Source organism: Perissodus microlepis, chromosome 7 (assembly GCF_051167445.1).
Source record: "Perissodus microlepis isolate ML-2025 ecotype Zambia chromosome 7, ASM5116744v1, whole genome shotgun sequence".
NCBI classification, from domain to species: domain Eukaryota; kingdom Metazoa; phylum Chordata; class Actinopteri; order Cichliformes; family Cichlidae; genus Perissodus; species Perissodus microlepis.
Genome location: NC_140467.1, coordinates 33,404,752 through 33,421,822, shown reverse-complemented (window position 1 = coordinate 33,421,822; position 17,071 = coordinate 33,404,752). Strand labels below are relative to the sequence as shown.

The window sequence follows — 17,071 nt, the reverse complement described above, 5'->3', positions numbered from 1 at the left end:
GAAAGAGCAAATTACTTGTCTTACCTTTCCTGATGCAGAAGCTCCTTGATCCACAGAAAAGCTGCGGAGAAACAAACAAAGAGAAGAAACAAACCACTGAGTCTTAGTGACCATGCAAAAATTAAACAAATGCACTTGTCCTTCCTTGCAGAAATATTTATTCTTTAACTGACAAATATGAGGCATTAATAATCAGCCAATTAATGCAGCACCTCCACCACATATTTCTAAAGTATGCCTACGTATTATCTATAGATACACTAACAAACACTACATTAACACACATTAGTAGATGTCGCAGGCACACTGCAGCAAATGTGTACACACCCTTCTCCAATGAGTGTAAAGCTTTTGTGTCTCGTGTGACACAAAGTATTGCCATGCTTTCAAATGTTTGGTCAGATCCTATAGATGCCCTAAATATGTCCTCACAGTTCTGACTTCTGACGGTGACACATTAACCTAAACATCAGACTACTTCTGCAGGAATGAAAACAAACTGTGCAAAGCAAGCTATGATGAGTGACATGGCCAAATATCAAAGAATGGTTAATGTAGTGACAGATAAATGTGTATTAGCCGCTTTTTTATTTCCTTTATGACGCAAATTTGATCCAGTTTTCCAGACTGAAAATACCTTTTGACAGTATTGACTGATAGGAATAAATAGATGTGAAAGCAAAGCTAAAGTGGCAAGCAATACCGATGTTCAAGTACGATGAGTGCACATACAAGAGATCCTCATAATGGGCTCTTCTGCATTAAAGGAGCAAACTTTGAGCCTGTCTAAACAGTTAATAGCAACTCAGTTTCTCCAGCTCAAGTACTTTCCTCTCTCAAATACAAATATATTTGGAGCTTTGAACTGAAAGGGGGATTTGATATCTTGAAAGGCCACTTTTTTTTTTTTTAATATAGTTTTGAAAATATCTTTCAGTTATCACAGGCTGATAAATGCACACTACTGGAGATTTGAAGTCTTTGTCATGGCTTAGAGATGTGGCAGAAACAGCTGTGCAGTAAGGCATTTCACTAGGAAATGTAAAGACGTGCTTGTCTTCAGGCCAAGCTTTCCAGTAAATATAAAGCACACACTAAAATTCATTTTGGGGGGGGGGGAAGAAAAACACCCACACTCTCTCTTCAAGGACATGAAAAGAGGGATTTTCAAACATGTGTCATTTTCTCAGCACCACGTCTCTATTAGAGTGAAATGACTCGAGTCTTTACATTCTGAAGTGCCGGCAATGTAAAAGGCTCTAAATCCACAAGTAAATGTGACAACTCACCACTGCCTTCAGGAGCAGGAATAAAAAACAGAATATAAAATTAAACTGGAAACACTGCAGTGCAACCGCTCAGTGACACACAGACACACAGTGTGTAGAGCTTGTTTAGGGATTTCAATTCAATAAGACCAGTGGACTTCTGAGACCAGTTTAGCCATTTATTCTTTCTTCTTTAAGTTTTTTTCCCTGTGTTTTCTCTTTGGCCGCTCTCTTTGTAATGCCAGATATGTGTCATGTCCAGTGGTTCTTAAACTTTTCCTCCATGTACCACTTCAGAAGTTGAAAAAAGTTAGCGCTCAACACGCTACAATTTTTGGCAATCAGTGAAAATAATCATGGATCCAAGCTAAATGTAAAGTGAAACATATTTCAGCACTGTTGTATCAGATCCCTGGCTTGATAAGATCCTCATGGAGTGGAATGGGATTCTGGTGTACAAATCTGCCAAATTAAACATGTGGGGCTTCCCGCTGGGGTGATGACAATAAGAACAGTCAAAAGAAGCTTCTACTATATTATCAGCAAGAAGGGGGAAAAACAATCAGTCTCATTTTATCTATAAAAATGATGGTGATGAAAGGGAAAACTCATCAGGGAAGCATATAAGCTAAAATGATCACTATCAACTATTAATTTAATTATAAATAAAAATGATGCATGGAATGATCAACATTTACTGGATTCCTGTTTATTATCCCTGCTTGAGCATAATCCATATTCATAAAAATGTAAGAAAAGTGAAACTGAATTAAAAACCTTGATGGAAATTCACCTATGGAATTTATGGAAATACATGCAACCAATATGCTGAAGACATGAGTGAAGAGAGGGAAAAACATCTTTAGTATTTGAGTTTTTAATATTTTTCCCTGCCTCGTGGTGCATGTTCCACCTTCTTCTTTTGATGTTATTAAGACACTGTGTGAAAATTATGTAAATGCACTCATTGCATTTATGTAGATTTATTAAAATGAGAAAAGTCTGTTTAAGTCAAACGAAAATGACATGTAGTTTCAGCTATGTCTTAATGGTTTCACAGAGAGATATCGTACAGAAACCAGTGAACACAAAGTATAAACATCTACCTCACAGCTGAGCTGCAAGAATCCACATAATAACCATGAAGAGACGTCTCAGATGGGAGAAATGAGCAGATATTCATTGTGAATGTAAACAGATTTTTGTTTAGCCCTTGGTGAATCAGAGCACTTTCAAGTTCTGGGTTGCTGGGTCGATGTGTTGTGTGCTACGGAGTTGATGAGAAAAATCAGTCTGGCATTTACATCAGATTTTAATTTGGTTGTTGGGGAGCACATTAATTCCAGGTTGTGAGCTGCAGATGAGTTGTTCAGGTGTGGCATTTAGAGAGGAGCTCCACACTGGAGGGGGTGGGAGTCCCGCCAGAAGTCAGACATCTGAATACATTAGATGCTTAAAGACGCTAAAATTCATCAGAGACCAACAGGATGTTTTCTGTTGACTAATTATAGATTTTCAGTTTCTCTTTGGTACCTGCACTAAGGTAGATTTAGTGAATCCCAGGCCAATCAATCTAATGACACTGTGTTTTTCCACAGGCCAGTATTAACACTAAACCCCTAAAGCATAACAATTATCAGTTCATTATTTATGATCACGTTTTTCATTAAATCGAATCTTCTATAGCAGATTCCCTGGTGAAATCTAGTGTATAATGAATACACTAAAATGCTAAATGCTAGACCTTCTGTGACATGTGCATCAAAGGTACGTCATGTAAACCTCTGAAGCTAATAAAAAAAATATTAATGTGGCTGAGTAATATTCAGTGTTTTGCATGCAGTGTTGAGAACAAGTAATAAACCCTCATTTAGTCATTTAAAAACACATTATGAAACACGGAGCATCACAGCAGCAACCACTAAGCCATTGATCCGTGACACTCTTAGAACTGCTACTACTCTCCTTTAGCACTGACTCACAGCACGAACTACACAGCAGCTGAATGACTGCTCACCGTGGAAAGTAAGTCTACTCCGAGGAGAAGATATTGTAAGAGGATTGATATCACTCTCATGTCTGAATGTTTAATAGAGGATAGAAATATGGGACAGATAACTCAAGCAAAAAGACTGTCAATACAGTGAGCCTCGTCATCAGGCAGCCTCGGATGGACTCCAGGCTGTGTTGGCTTTCATGCTTTGGTTTTTGCACAAATCAAACAAATGACACACAAACTGGTATGTTGTGTCATACTGTTTGTATGACACACAAACACAGTTGATGTTTTGACTGGTTTCTTTAAATCAAAACAAGGTGGTCACTTATATGTTGATTAATTTATACATACATAGAAAGTCAGGAAGATCAGCACAGGAAGGGAAGGGAGCAGGAGATTGATGAATTGGTGCAGTGTCTGCAGTGATGCGGACAGTGTACCAGCCTGCTGTGGTGAAGAGGAAGCTGAGATTGAAAGAGGAGCTGTCGATTTACCGGTCAGTCTACGTTCCCACTGTCATGTATGACCATGAGCTGTGAATAGTGACTGAAAGAATGAGATTCCAGATACAAGGAGCTTCAAAGGGTAGCCTGGCTCTTCCTTAGAGATACGGTGAGGTCATTTTGGTGGGTGCTACTCCTCCACTTTGCTGGAGGGAGCCCTTTGAGGTGGTTTGTGCATTTAACTGCTAGGCCTCCTGAATGCCCCTTATATGAGGTGTTGGGACATACCCAACTGGAAGGAAACCCCAAGGCACACCCAAGAAAGGCTGAAAGGACTACAGTATGTTTTTTGGCTGGTTTGGGAACACCCCAGTGTCTTCAAAAGATATGGAGGAGGTGGCTGGAGAAAGAGGCCTGGGAATCTCTGCTTAGACTATGGCCCCTGCAACCCAGATTAGCAGCAGAAAATGGATGAATCGATGAGATTTGCCATATCAGTGCAAAAATGGGTATCAGCCAGGGTATTAGCTAAGCAGCTTCTTCTGCTGAGATTGGCTTTTATCAACTGATACATGGGAACTGCAGGCTAAGCTTAACTCTGTGCCTGGCTTAAAGTAATGGCTCAGTTTAACTTTGTCATAACAAGAGTGAAATCTAGAAAAAAATCTCAGAAACATGCTGGCCTCCAGGACTACTATGAAGAGTCATTTTTGGCCAGAATATGTTCTTTAATATGTATACTAAACAAACAGCTCGGACCAACAAAACTACAGTGGCTTGCAAAAGTATTCGGCCCCCTTGAACTTTCCCACATTTTGTCACATTACAGCCACAAACATGAATCAATTTTATTGGAATTCCACGTGAAAGACCAACACAAAGTGGTGTACACGTGAGAAGTGGAACGAAAATCATACATGATTCCAAACATGTTTTACAAATAAATAACTGCAAAGTGGGGGTGTGCGTAATTATTCAGCCCCCTTTGGTCTGAGTGCAGTCAGTTGCCCATAGACATTGCCTGATGAGTGCTAATGACTAAATAGAGTGCACCTGTGTGTAATCTAATGTCAGTACAAATACAGCTGCTCTGTGACGTCCTCAGAGGTTGTCTAATGCTGGGCTTACACTGTGTGATTTTTGGCCCATTTTGAGACGATTTTTGAGTTGTGCGACCGTTTTGGCGATCGGCCCGATTTTGGCCTTCATCGTGCGTCGTGCATCGTGTAGTATATGTGGAGTAACGAGAAGCGATTAACATCTCACGACCAGCTCCCGATCATCAATCGCTTGGTCGTGAGGCTGTCACCGCAGCTTCTCACACTGCGCACGCGCAAACACAAATGTCAGCGAAAAAGACGGCGCAGCACGGCAGTGTAGCGTGTGATCTGGACACAAGCGATGGAGGCACAACTTGTAGAACTATGGCAAGCTCATCCGAGTCTTTTCGATGTGGCCTCACAAAATTATCACAACCACAACAACCGTGAAAATAGTTGGATCTACATTGCTGCTCAATCACAGCTGCCTGATCAATGTTTTTCATTAGCAATTTAGCAAAGTTGATGGTGGTGGTGTGCGTGTCTGTGTGAGTGAAAGACAGAGAGGGAGAGCGAGCGACAGAATTTCTGTTATAACCTTGATTTTATGGACGCACAGTGTGAGCACTCAGGTCACATCAGAGCATCGGGCCGTATAGTGTGAGACCCTGCATCGTGACCTACGAACTTCTAACCCCTGCGAGTCAATTGTACAGTTTGAGCAGGAGCTGAATCGTGCGACTGAAAAAAATCGCACAGTGTAAGCCCAGCATAAGAGAATATTGGGAGCAACAACACCATGAAGTCCAAAGAACACACCAGACAGGTCAGGGATAAAGTTATTGAGAAATTTAAAGCAGGCTTAGGCTACAAAAAGATTTCCCAAGCCTTGAACATCCCACGGAGCACTATTCAAGCGATCATTCAGAAATGGAAGGAGTATGGCACAACTGTAAACCTACCAAGACAACCTAAACTCACAGGCCGAACAAGGAGAGCGCTGATCAGAAATGCAGCCAAGAGGCCCATGGTGACTCTGGACGAGCCGCAGAGATCTACAGCTCAGGTGGGGGAATCTGTCCATAGGACAACTATTAGTCGTGCACTGCACAAAGTTGGCCTTTATGGAAGAGTGGCAAGAAGAAAGCCATTGTTAACAGAAAACCATAAGAAGTCCCGTTTGCAGTTTGCCACAAGCCATGTGGGGGACACAGCAAACATGTGGAAGAAGGTGCTCTGGTCAGATGAGACCAAAATGGAACTTTTTGGCCAAAATGCAAAACACTATGTGTGGCGGAAAACTAACACTGCACATCACTCTGAACACACCATCCCCACTGTCAAATATGGTGGTGGCAGCATCATGCTCTGGGGGTGCTTCTCTTCAGCAGGGACAGGGAAGCTGGTCAGAGTTGATGGGAAGATGGATGGAGCCAAATACAGGGCAATCTTGGAAGAAAACCTCTTGGAGTCTGTAAAAGACTTGAGACTGGGGCGGAGGTTCACCTTCCAGCAGGACAACGACCCTAAACATAAAGCCAGGGCAACAATGGAATGGTTTAAAACAAAACATATCCATGTGTTAGAATGGCCCAGTCAAAGTCCAGATCTAAATCCAATCGAGAATCTGTGGCAAGATCTGAAAACTGCTGTTCACAAACGCTGTCCATCTAATCTGACTGAGCTGGAGCTGTTTTGCAAAGAAGAATGGGCAAGAATTTCAGTCTCTAGATGTGCAAAGTAGAGATGGACCGATCCGATATTACGTATTGGTCCGATAATGACCTAAATTACTGGATCGGATATTGGAGAGAAATAAAAAATGTAATTCGATCCATTCAATATCACAAAAGCACCTCACAAAACTTGCGACATGGTGTAACCCAGCTCATAACCTTAGCACGTCGGAGCAGTATGCGTCATGTGATAGAGCGGCTGTGGCGTGCGAGACCTGTCGGCGGTCTGGTTGAGCATTTGGAGCCTCGCTACCAAACCGGCATTTAATCTCCGACAAAGTTATCTCAGAGAAAAGTAAAGCAAGTGTGTAAATTCACCTCTGAATGTTTGTAAAGCATTCCCAGCGAATGCTGGGAGCGACTGCCTCTTCCCCTCCCTCTCCTGTTGCTACTTCAATCATGAAACTGATCAATGATCAGCTTTTCTGTCGCGAGTCCGTCTCTTGTTAGTTTATCGCCCACTTTGCGCCAGAAAGAGGAAATCAGCGGATAAACAACAGCAACACGTTTAAGCTTGATAAGCTGTTGTTAGAATTTGTTTAATATTACTTTTTACACCAGGATCTTTTTCTACGTAGCTGACAGCTGGTAACTGTGCAGGGGCGAATCTAGCATGGTTTAGCCAGGGGGGCCGATAGGGCATGAACGGGGAAAGGGGGCACAAAGAAAGACTTTTCTTTCTTATTGTCATGTCTAGCTTTTAATAAGTAATTATCTGAATCTTACAACCAAAGTTTTCATCTGATGTAAAATGTATAGAAGTCCATTACTGTATATAGTAACTGTTAAGTCTAATATACCCTAGTAAGCTATAGTACTAGAAGAAAGATGTTGAATCTATTTAATTATTGTAGAAAAATTATTGATTTCTGTGCATTTTCTTTTACATGTGTATTAAATTAAAGTTGATTACGTCAATTAAGCATTATGAGGCAGAGGGTGGGAGGTGGTTCCCTATTTTTTGGGGTTTTTTTGTTCGGAGTTGGCGACCCTATTAGTTAGGTTGCTTAATATTTCCACTAAGTACTCTTTAAAATACCAGAATACGGAGGATGGAGTAGGTTTAAGTTTATTAGATTGATCAGTATTGCTGATCTATGAAATATTTTGGGTGCAGTGTATTTTTTACATACAGGTTTAACAGAATAGCTTTAGTTTTGTTTTGTTTTTTAAACTTGAGTATGAACTTATACAAAATGCAGCAAGATATTTAAAAAAAACATTTTATTGATTATAAAATACGCTACATCGGATTTATATCGGTATCGGCAGATATCCAAATTTATGATATCGGTATGGGACATAAAAACGTGGTATCGTGCCATCTCTAGTGCAAATCTGGTAGAGACATACCCTAAAAAACTGGCAGATGTAATTGCAGCAAAAGGTGGTTCTACAAAGTATTGACTCAGGGGGCTGAATAATTACGCACACCCCAATTTACAGTTATTTATTTGTAAAAAATGTTTGGAATCATGTATGATTTTCGTTCCACTTCTCACGTGTACACCACTTTGTATTGGTCTTTCACGGGGAATTTCAATAAAATTGATTCATGTTTGGGGCTGTAATGTGACAAAATGTGGAAAAGTTCAATACTTTTGCAAGCCACTGTAGATACAGTGATGCTGAAAAACTAGGCCATGTCTTCGGTATGAGGCTGGACTACTATTATTCCCTTTTTTGTTACTTTTCTAAAAGCTCAATGAAAATCCTTCAGTTCAGGATTCAAAGAGTAAACACTTGGCAACGGTGTGAAGGAAAAACTCTCTTTTAACAGGAAGAAACCTCAACCTCAAGAAACCTGACAGATCCACGCTAATGGAGGAGCAACCATCTGCTGCGACTGGTTGAGAGTGAGGGGAGGGACATAGAACAAAAGATGCACCGTAAAGGAGAGTCTGACTTTAATAATAACTACTAATTAAATGCAAACTGGTGTATAACACATAGAGAGGGAAAAGAGGTGAGTGAAGAAGACACACTTGGTGCATCACTGGAAGCCTGCAGCAGCCTAGGCCCATTGCAGCGTAACTACAGGAGGTTTCTGGGTCACCGGATCCAGTCTTAACTGTAAGCTTTATCAAAAAGGAAAGTTTTAAGCCTAATCTGGTTGGGGCTGGTTCTGTTTTTCCCTTTTGTTTTCCCCTGTGCTTCAAGAAAACCTTGTTTTCCTGTGATATTTCAGTCATCTGGCTCTCTCTGGACCCACAAAACCATATTTGGCTTCAGAGAAGAACTGCACTTTGCAAACCTTAAGCTTCCTGCATTAACCCACCTGGCTTCCCAGCTCACCTGCCTGCCTGCTCTCTATCGCCATCTCATCTCCCCATTTGTTCCTGTTGTTTCATTTAGTTACAGCCACTTCTTTATTTCTAACGCTGGTTTTCACCCTCTTTCAGATCACCCCGCTAAATCTGTACCCGTAGCGATTCATTATTTTAAGTTTTTGTTTAACTCTACATAAAATCCTTTCACTGTTTTCATTTTTTGTGAGTCTGCTCCTTGGGTCCTTTTGGCTCGTTCTGATGATATTATGCCAACAGAGTACACTGCAGGTTTCTAGATTTTCTAAAAGTAGAATGCCTAGTAGAGCCTTGATCCTCTCTGTGGAATGACTTCCCAGTTTGGATTCCAGAGACGATCCGGTCAAAAAGGACATCACTAGGCAAGGACAGCCCATCAGGAAAAAAAGTCGGCTTATAGGGAGGATAGCTTTAAGGGGAAAAGGGCTAAAATTGCTTGTTTTTGACAGTATGCGAACTGAAGGGCTGCAAATCCCAAGATGATTAAGGATTGTTTTAGCTGACTCATGTAAATCTACTTTACTATATTGCAAGAATAAAAATAGCTGGAATCTGGAAATGAGTATAAAAGGGCCGTTTAATATTTCATGCAGTATCAGAAAGTCATCTTTTTCAAAACCATCATATCATTTTGGGACTGTGTCAGGACTTACCTTGCCACGCTGCTATTGGCAGAGCTCTCTGCAATCTGTGAGCTGGCGATCCACTTGGTCTCACCCACCACCGTCCTGGTGTGCGGCAGGCGGCCTACGTCTTTCACTGTCATCATCAGATGGCGTGATGACTTCAGGACTCTGACGGCCTCATCGTGCGGGATGCTCAGGAAACTGCGGCCATTCACCTCCAAGATCTGGTCACCAACCTGAGTGGGGGGAGGGGAAGAGACAGGAGTGGCGGAGGGGACTGAGCAAGGCGTTGAGGGTGGAGCAGGCAGAGACTGCCACATGCACAGGTTGACAGGTCAAAGGTCAAAGAAAGGTAACAGTGGATGGAGGTGTTGGAGGTGTATATGAAGTATAAGGTGTGTGATGGATGAGAATTAGAAAATTAGGTTACAGGTTTCTTGTTAAAAGTTTGGGCTCTTTCAGATTGGGCGGTGAACAGAAATAATTACACAAAGATTAAAGAACTCCCTGCTCACTGACAGGTTGAGGACCAGAACTGTTCAATATGTAACTGAAAAAGTTTTCATATGTAATTTCACTTTCTATCAAAGAGCTGAGCCTGGAGGCAGCGGCAGAAGGAGAATAATGATGTCCATACTAAACACCACCTTGGATCGTACCCTCTGTCTCCTGTAATGAGCTGATATATTGTAGCTTTAACCCTCCGAGGTGTGTTTTATTTCAGTGCTGGGTAAAGATGAACCTCCAGGACTGCCTCAAACAGCATCTCTTTATTTCTACAGTTATGGCATTTACATATTTACATATGTATGTACAGATGAAAACTTGCTCCCAAGGTTGGGCTACTGAATATGGGCAATGAGTACTATCTTAAATATATACAGTTTGAATACCACTACATGAATGCAAAAAAGTGGTCTATTTCAACCTGTTATATTATTCTTGAGCAACAGATTAAAAGTAAGGTTGGCGATTTGAAAAAGACATCTTGCCTTGGTGTCAATTTTTCTGTGTTTCTGTTTTAGTTTTTCAAATTTAGTGTAGTTGCTGTATAGTACCACAAGACAGTTCCTCTATCCTTTTTGCAGTGATTTACTAGACTGGAGGACAAGCATAGACCCTGATGATTAGATGTATTGCAATGAAGACCTGGAAACATGGTTGTTATGAAGTACTGCAAAACAACGGATCAATGGGGAAGTCTCAGTTCCTGTGTCTAACAAACTGCTAAGCTAGCCATGTTGTAGCTTATGTTAGGCCTCAGTCAAACAGGCCTACAGACTGGTATGCAACCCTCTGACAACCTCTGATCCTTAGTCAAAAATGTATATTCCTAAGCAGTTGCTGCTGGCAGAAGCTGCTTAGGAAGCTTCTGCCAGCAGGTGCCAAGAGGGTGCTGGCACCAACAACTGCCTTGTGATTGCTTTTCTTGTTAGCATTTTGCCTTGATTGCCCACAGTGTGCACTGAAGACACTGACTTTACTCACTGGAATGTGCAAGGTTCAACAGTTCAACAGTTGCTGTTTTACAACTGCTTAGATACTGAGTGTTTTTTGACCACTACAGTTGCAACCAGTTTCACTGGCCAGTCTTTAGGCCTGCATGAATGAGGCTTAGCAATCAATTTCACAGTGACTGACAGCAACCAATTGCAACTGGTCAGCAAATACTCATTTTTCCTTAGGGACTGGTGGTTGCCAGGCAGTCAGCAACCACCAGTTCCTTTCATATCAAAAATCCTTGAAAGAGTAGTTGTCAAACAGCTAACAGATCATTATAATCAGGATGTCCAAAAAACTCGCTAAAAAGCCTTCAGTTAATCCAAAATGCTGCAGCAAGAGTACTGACAGGGACTAGAAAGAGAGAGCATATTTCTCCTGTTTTGGCTTCCCTTCATTGGCTTCCTGTTAAATCCAGAATTGAATTCAAAATCCTGCTCCTCACACACAAGGTCTTAAATAATCAGGCCCCATCTTATCTTAATGACCTTGTAGTACCATATCACCCTATTAGAGCACTTTGCTCTCACACTGCAGAACTACTTGTTGTTCCTAGAGTATTTAAAAGTAGAATGGGAGGCAGAGCCTTCAGTTTTCAGGCCCCTCTTCTGTGGAACCAACTTCCAGTTTGGATTCAGGAGACAGACACTATCTCTACTTTCAAGATTAGGCTTAAAACTTTCCTTTTTGCTAAAGCATATAGTTAGGGCTGGACCAGGTGACCCTGAATCCTCCCTTAGTTATGCTGCGATAGACGTAGGCTGCCGGGGATTCCCATGATGCATTGAGTTTTTCCTTTCCAGTCACCTTTCTCACTCACTATGTGTTAACAGACCTCTCTGCATTGAATCATATCTGTTATTAATCTCTGTCTCTCTTCCACAGCATGTCTTTCATCCTGTTTTCCTTTCTCACCCCAACCGGTCGCAGCAGATGGTCCCGCCCCTCCCTGAGCCTGGTTCTGGTTTCTTCCTGTTAAAAGGGAGTTTTTCCTTCCCACTGTCGCCAAAGTGCTTGCTCATAGGGGGTCATATGATTGTTGGGTTTTTCTCTGTACCTATGAAGCGCCTTGAGGCGACTTTTGTTGTGATTTGGCGCTATATAAATAAAATTGAATTGAATTGAACAGACAGAGCCTGTAATTCACTAACTCGCTTGGCTGTGGTTAGAGCCAACGGCAGAGCGGTTTTAAGAGAGAGAAACTTTAACCCCACTGCCCCGATAGGCTCAAAGGGGTGGTGGGAGAGGGCGTCTAAAACGACTGACAAATCCCATAAAGGGACCAGTGGTCTAGAGACTGGGAGTGTTTGACGCGCCCCCCACATGAAGCGACATACTATGGCGTTATTTTTGTGCCACTATTCTGAGTGCACGTAAAAAAAAAATTGAGCACACGTAAAAAAAGTTTGCGGGTGCAAGTGTTGCATTTTGAGGAGAAATTTATTTTGAGCGAAGAAAAGCTGAATTTGAGTGAACAAAATTCATTGCTGCGTGCAAAAAATGTATTTCAGTGTTTGCTATTATCCACACACACACACACACACACACAACTGCAGCCCCTTTTGCTCAGTTTTTGTGGCGGAGTTTGAAATATTACTCTTTCTGGGTCACAAAATAAACTTTTAAGATATTTTCATGCGAGAATGGTGCTGTGTAAACTTCAAATATCTGCTCGATTTATCAAGACATCACATATTTCCATAAGTGCTCTAACGTTTTTGGAGACGCCTGTTACCCACCAGCTGACCGCATAGCTGGACTGGCCGTTGGGCATACCGGGCATTTGCACGGTGGGCCGATGATGATTTTTCATTTTTATGTTTGTTTGTTTTTGTACCGGTATAAACAATGAAAGGTGGTGGATTAGCCAATTGGTCATTATCAACTCTGGGCTGGACCAATTACAATACATCCGTATTGAGGGGAAAAGGAACGCGATTAGTCCCGGACTTCAGCTACAATGAAAAAAAGACAAAGCTGGATTTATTCTGTCGTTACGCTGCACAGCCGACTCTTCTCCCCTCATTCTCTCTCCCTCCCTCCCTCTCTCTCCTGTTGCTACTTCAATCATGAAAGTGATCAATGATCAGCTGATCGTCTCTCTTGTTTGTTTATCTCCCACTTTGTGCCAGAAACAGGAAACCAGCGGATGTTGCGCTAAACAACAACAGCAGCACGTTCAAGTTTGATCAGCTGTTGTTAGAATTTATTTAAAATTAATTTCTAGTATCAGCTGATGTTTGCTGGAGCCACAGCTGTAAAAGCTGCTGCTCATGATATCGGTTTGGAAACATGAAGGTGATACGAATCATGCATATATACCAACAAGACAGTGTACATCACTGTCACAACACCTTTTATTTTTAGTTCAAAGGCTTTTTTCCTATAATACCTGGTGGTGTAGTCGGTGATCAGATTTTTTTGCATCCAAGTCTGTGATTGGCTGGCTTTGTGGCACAAATATAACGGTGTACAGAAAGAGTTGAGCGCGCACGGGCAGAAATGTTGAGAGCGCAAATACAAAAACTAAGCGAGAGGGGCTGCTATTGTGTGTGTGTGTATGGATAATAGCAAACACTGAAATACATTTTTTTGCACGCAGCAATGAATTTTGTTCACTCAAATTCAGCATTTCTTCGCTAAAAATCAATTTCTCCTCAAAATGCAACACTTGCACCTGCAGACCTTTTTTACATGCACTCAGAATAGTGGCACAAAAATAACGCCATAACATACAAGAGGGTGCTGACCGGCAGGTTTATCATCAAACCCCACTCGACAGACTGAAATAGCTGCCAAATAGACCTTTATGGTGGAAAAAGCTCTCCTTTTGTCCATCAAGTCCTGAAGAAAACACAACAGCTCCACCACTGAACACTGAAAAGGGATCATCTGCTTTTCATGGCACCACTCTTCAAAAACCTGGAACGAGTGGAAGAGGCTCTAGCATTCTGAATGGTTTCAATAACCTTCAGAGGCATGCCTGCCGCCTTCAAATTCCACTTTTCACGGGCCAGGCCCAGAGAGAAACCAAGGGAAAGCATACAGCAGTGTGTATGGATGCGCTGGCCCATCCATGGCCAGTGGTTCATCTACGTCTGACAGGGAGAAAAACAGTGGGCAATGTGCATTTTCTCGCGAGGCGAACAGATCTACGGCAGCCTGGCCTGGCCTGCCAAATCTGCTCCACCACCTGTGGGTGAAGCCTCCATTCTCCGAACAGTGGATTCTCTCTGGACAGGAGGTCTGCCTCCCTGTTCAGAATTCTTGACACGTAAATTGCCTGAAGGGAGAGGAGCCGTGTGCTGCTTCACACAATTATTTAAGCGGATGTAACCGGAAGGTCGCTGGTTCGATCCCCGGGCTCTCTGTCCTGGTCGTTGTGTCCTTGGGCAAGACACTTTACCCTACCGCCTACTGGTGTTGGCCAGAGGGGCCGATGGCGCGATATGGCAGCCTCGCTTCTGTCAGTCTGCCCCAGGGCAGCTGTGGCTACAACTGTAGCGTGGCTACAATTGTAGCTTGCCTCCACCAGTGTGTGAATGTGAGAGTGAATGAATAGTGGCATTGTAAAGCGCTATATAAATCCAATCCATTATTATTATTATAACCTGTGTAGCTGCCTAGAATGGGTACCGCCCTGGTGGTTAATATAAGCAACTACAGTGGAGCTGTCTGTTTTCACTAGAACATGTTGTCCCTGGAGATATGGCAGAAAATGCCGTAAGGCTAGGAGCACCGCGCGGAGCTCCAGCACATTTATGTGATTCAGAGCCAGTCTCTGTGACCAAATGCCATTCACTGCTCTGAACATCATAGTTTCACCCCAACCTGCCAGGGATGCATCTGTGGTCAGTGTCACCCTGGATTATACTGCCCCGAGAGGTACCCCCACAGCGAGAGCTGTCGGGCTCCTCCAAGGCCGGAGAGCCGCGATACACAACTGCGTTATTTTCACACCAAGACTGAGATGTCGACAAAGGCACAGCTGCAGAGAAGCGACCCACGGCTGAAATTCTCTCATCATAAGCAGCCCCAAATGTACCACCAGTATTACCGAGGCCATGAGGCTGAGGAGGCGGGGACAGAGTCGGAACTGCACGACTTTCCCCAGCTGAAAGCGGGAAAGACAGTGAGTGAAGGATGCGGTCCTCCACTCTGAAAGTACGACACGATAAGAGATGGAGTCTATTCTGAGCCCCAGATACTCTGTATACTGTGCGGGTTCCAAGTGGCTCTTTTCCAGGTTGACTGTGAAACCGAGCTCCGTGAGGTGACACTACCACCCCGGAGTCTTTGATTGCCTGCTCGTGTGATGCCATTTTTATTTTTAATGGAAATACCAAACAAATAAAACTAATGGGGCACATCACTGTGGCTACATCGATCCTTTAACTACAGTTTATGGCTTCAAGACATTCTTTATCTGTTACATTAGGATTCATTGACTCGCCAACAAAAATAATTACATATGTTTTTGCAACCATTGACTGTGTGTGTGATTGGTGAACTAAATGACCTTCTATTAATATACTGACAATCGGCCAAACTGAAAGTGGGTGCTTGGAAACTTGACATATCACCCAACATCTGTAGAAAATAGCAGGTCAGGACATTAAATAATACTTTGTCTCCTAAGTATACAGGAACAAATGAATTCTGGTGGTTTGGTCATCTCTGTGCCTTATAGTGACTCTATTAAATATAACTGTCATCACAAGTATGTTATAAATTAGTCACAGAGGATGAGCACACCACTCCCCCCTGACACTGTCACTTGTCTTTTTAATTACTTTGTTCTGGCATTTAGACTTTGTGTAGCATTTATAATTTTTAAAGTCTACAAATGTCACTTTCTACCTTTTTTTCCATTCAAATTTTATTGTGGTCAGCCAACCAATCCTCACAATCCTTTTAATATTCTGCTGGAGCAGCGACCAATGCAGACCGCAGACTAAAAAAAACATTCAGAATCTGCAATGTTTTAGTTTCTTGCGTATTTTCCAACAACCCGAGTTCACCCAACTGCATAGCTGCAATACTAATGCACAGTACCACCTCTACCGCTCCATGTCTAAGCACAAAAAAGCTCTGTCTCTGTAAGCTTCTGCAGTACCATGTTTAATCATTTTTAGTGAGGTCATTTAAATTTGCTAATAGAAATGACACACGTAGGTATGCAAAAGCAATCAATCAAGAAGGCTAACAAGCACCACTGCAGTAAGAGCTGATGCCACTGCAAACCCTTTTTATTTGAGCTGTCAGACTGAGCTGAAGCCTCAGGGACACAAGACAGATCTTAACACAGATTACAAGCTGTTTGTTCCAGCTGTTTGCTTTACAAAAAGCCACTAAAAGGAATCTAGCTGCAGTTCTTAAAGCGTTTGAGAACAGCGCAGCTCAGTTTACTCTGAACTCAGCCCGATTCATCTTTGTTTTACTTGGATTTCACACGGCTTAACCGCAGACGTCTGTAGAAGACATTTAAAAACGAGCTAAGACATAAAACTCTTGTCACCGTTCTGACTTTAGTGTGCCTGTACAAATATATATGAATATTATTGTCTCCAGAAAACAGTGGTCTCCATACTCTGTTGGGTTCAAGTTAACTTTCTGACAAACCAAACACAGGTTTTTAGAAAAAGAAAAATAAATTTTTTAAAAGTCAAAGACTCAAATCTGAGTTTTACTTTTTTTTTTTTTTTTTTGGCTATTTGGCTTTGATGAGTCTATCTGGCAATACATGTCTGAGAGCAGGCACTAATGCGTGCATAATTCCACACTTAAACTGTTTTGTGGTTCTTAAAAGACAGCCAGAATGACTGGAGCGTTAGCTTAAATATACAAGTCAGCTTCCCTGTAAGATAAACTAAATGAGATTTGCTTATTTTATTTTATCCTTTAAAAATTCTAGTCTTATCAATGTATTTATCTGCAGGCTTGAAAAAAAATGGCATAAAAATTGTAGCCGTTAGCTCCATTCACTCATTTTCACTGAAGACCAAAGTGCCCTTTGCTTTCTCCTGGCTAATAAGCAACCAATTTCTGTGTGAAACAGCTCTCACAGATCACTCATCAAACTTTTTTCAGGTAGTAAAAACAGGATAGCATTGAAGATGACGCCAGCACCAGCTATTTAATTTAGCTTTTAAA

The 17,071-nt window shown here is 42.0% G+C and overlaps 1 protein-coding gene across 3 annotated transcripts in view; it reads right to left on the bottom strand.

Annotated features, from left to right (window-relative positions):
* Positions 1 to 17,071, bottom strand: part of whrna (whirlin a) — a 190,018-nt gene that overhangs the window by 49,688 nt on the left and 123,259 nt on the right. For all 3 annotated transcript variants that reach the window (XR_014800755.1, XM_084934724.1, XM_084934725.1), the window contains exons 4-5: positions 9,446 to 9,654; positions 25 to 61 (exon numbers count right to left, since the gene is read on the bottom strand). Coding sequence is in view for 2 of the 3 variants with exons in the window: in XM_084934724.1 (XP_084790850.1) it covers positions 25 to 61; positions 9,446 to 9,654 (246 nt within the window). In the remaining variant the exon portion in view is untranslated. The remainder of the gene's footprint in view (positions 1 to 24; positions 62 to 9,445; positions 9,655 to 17,071) is intronic.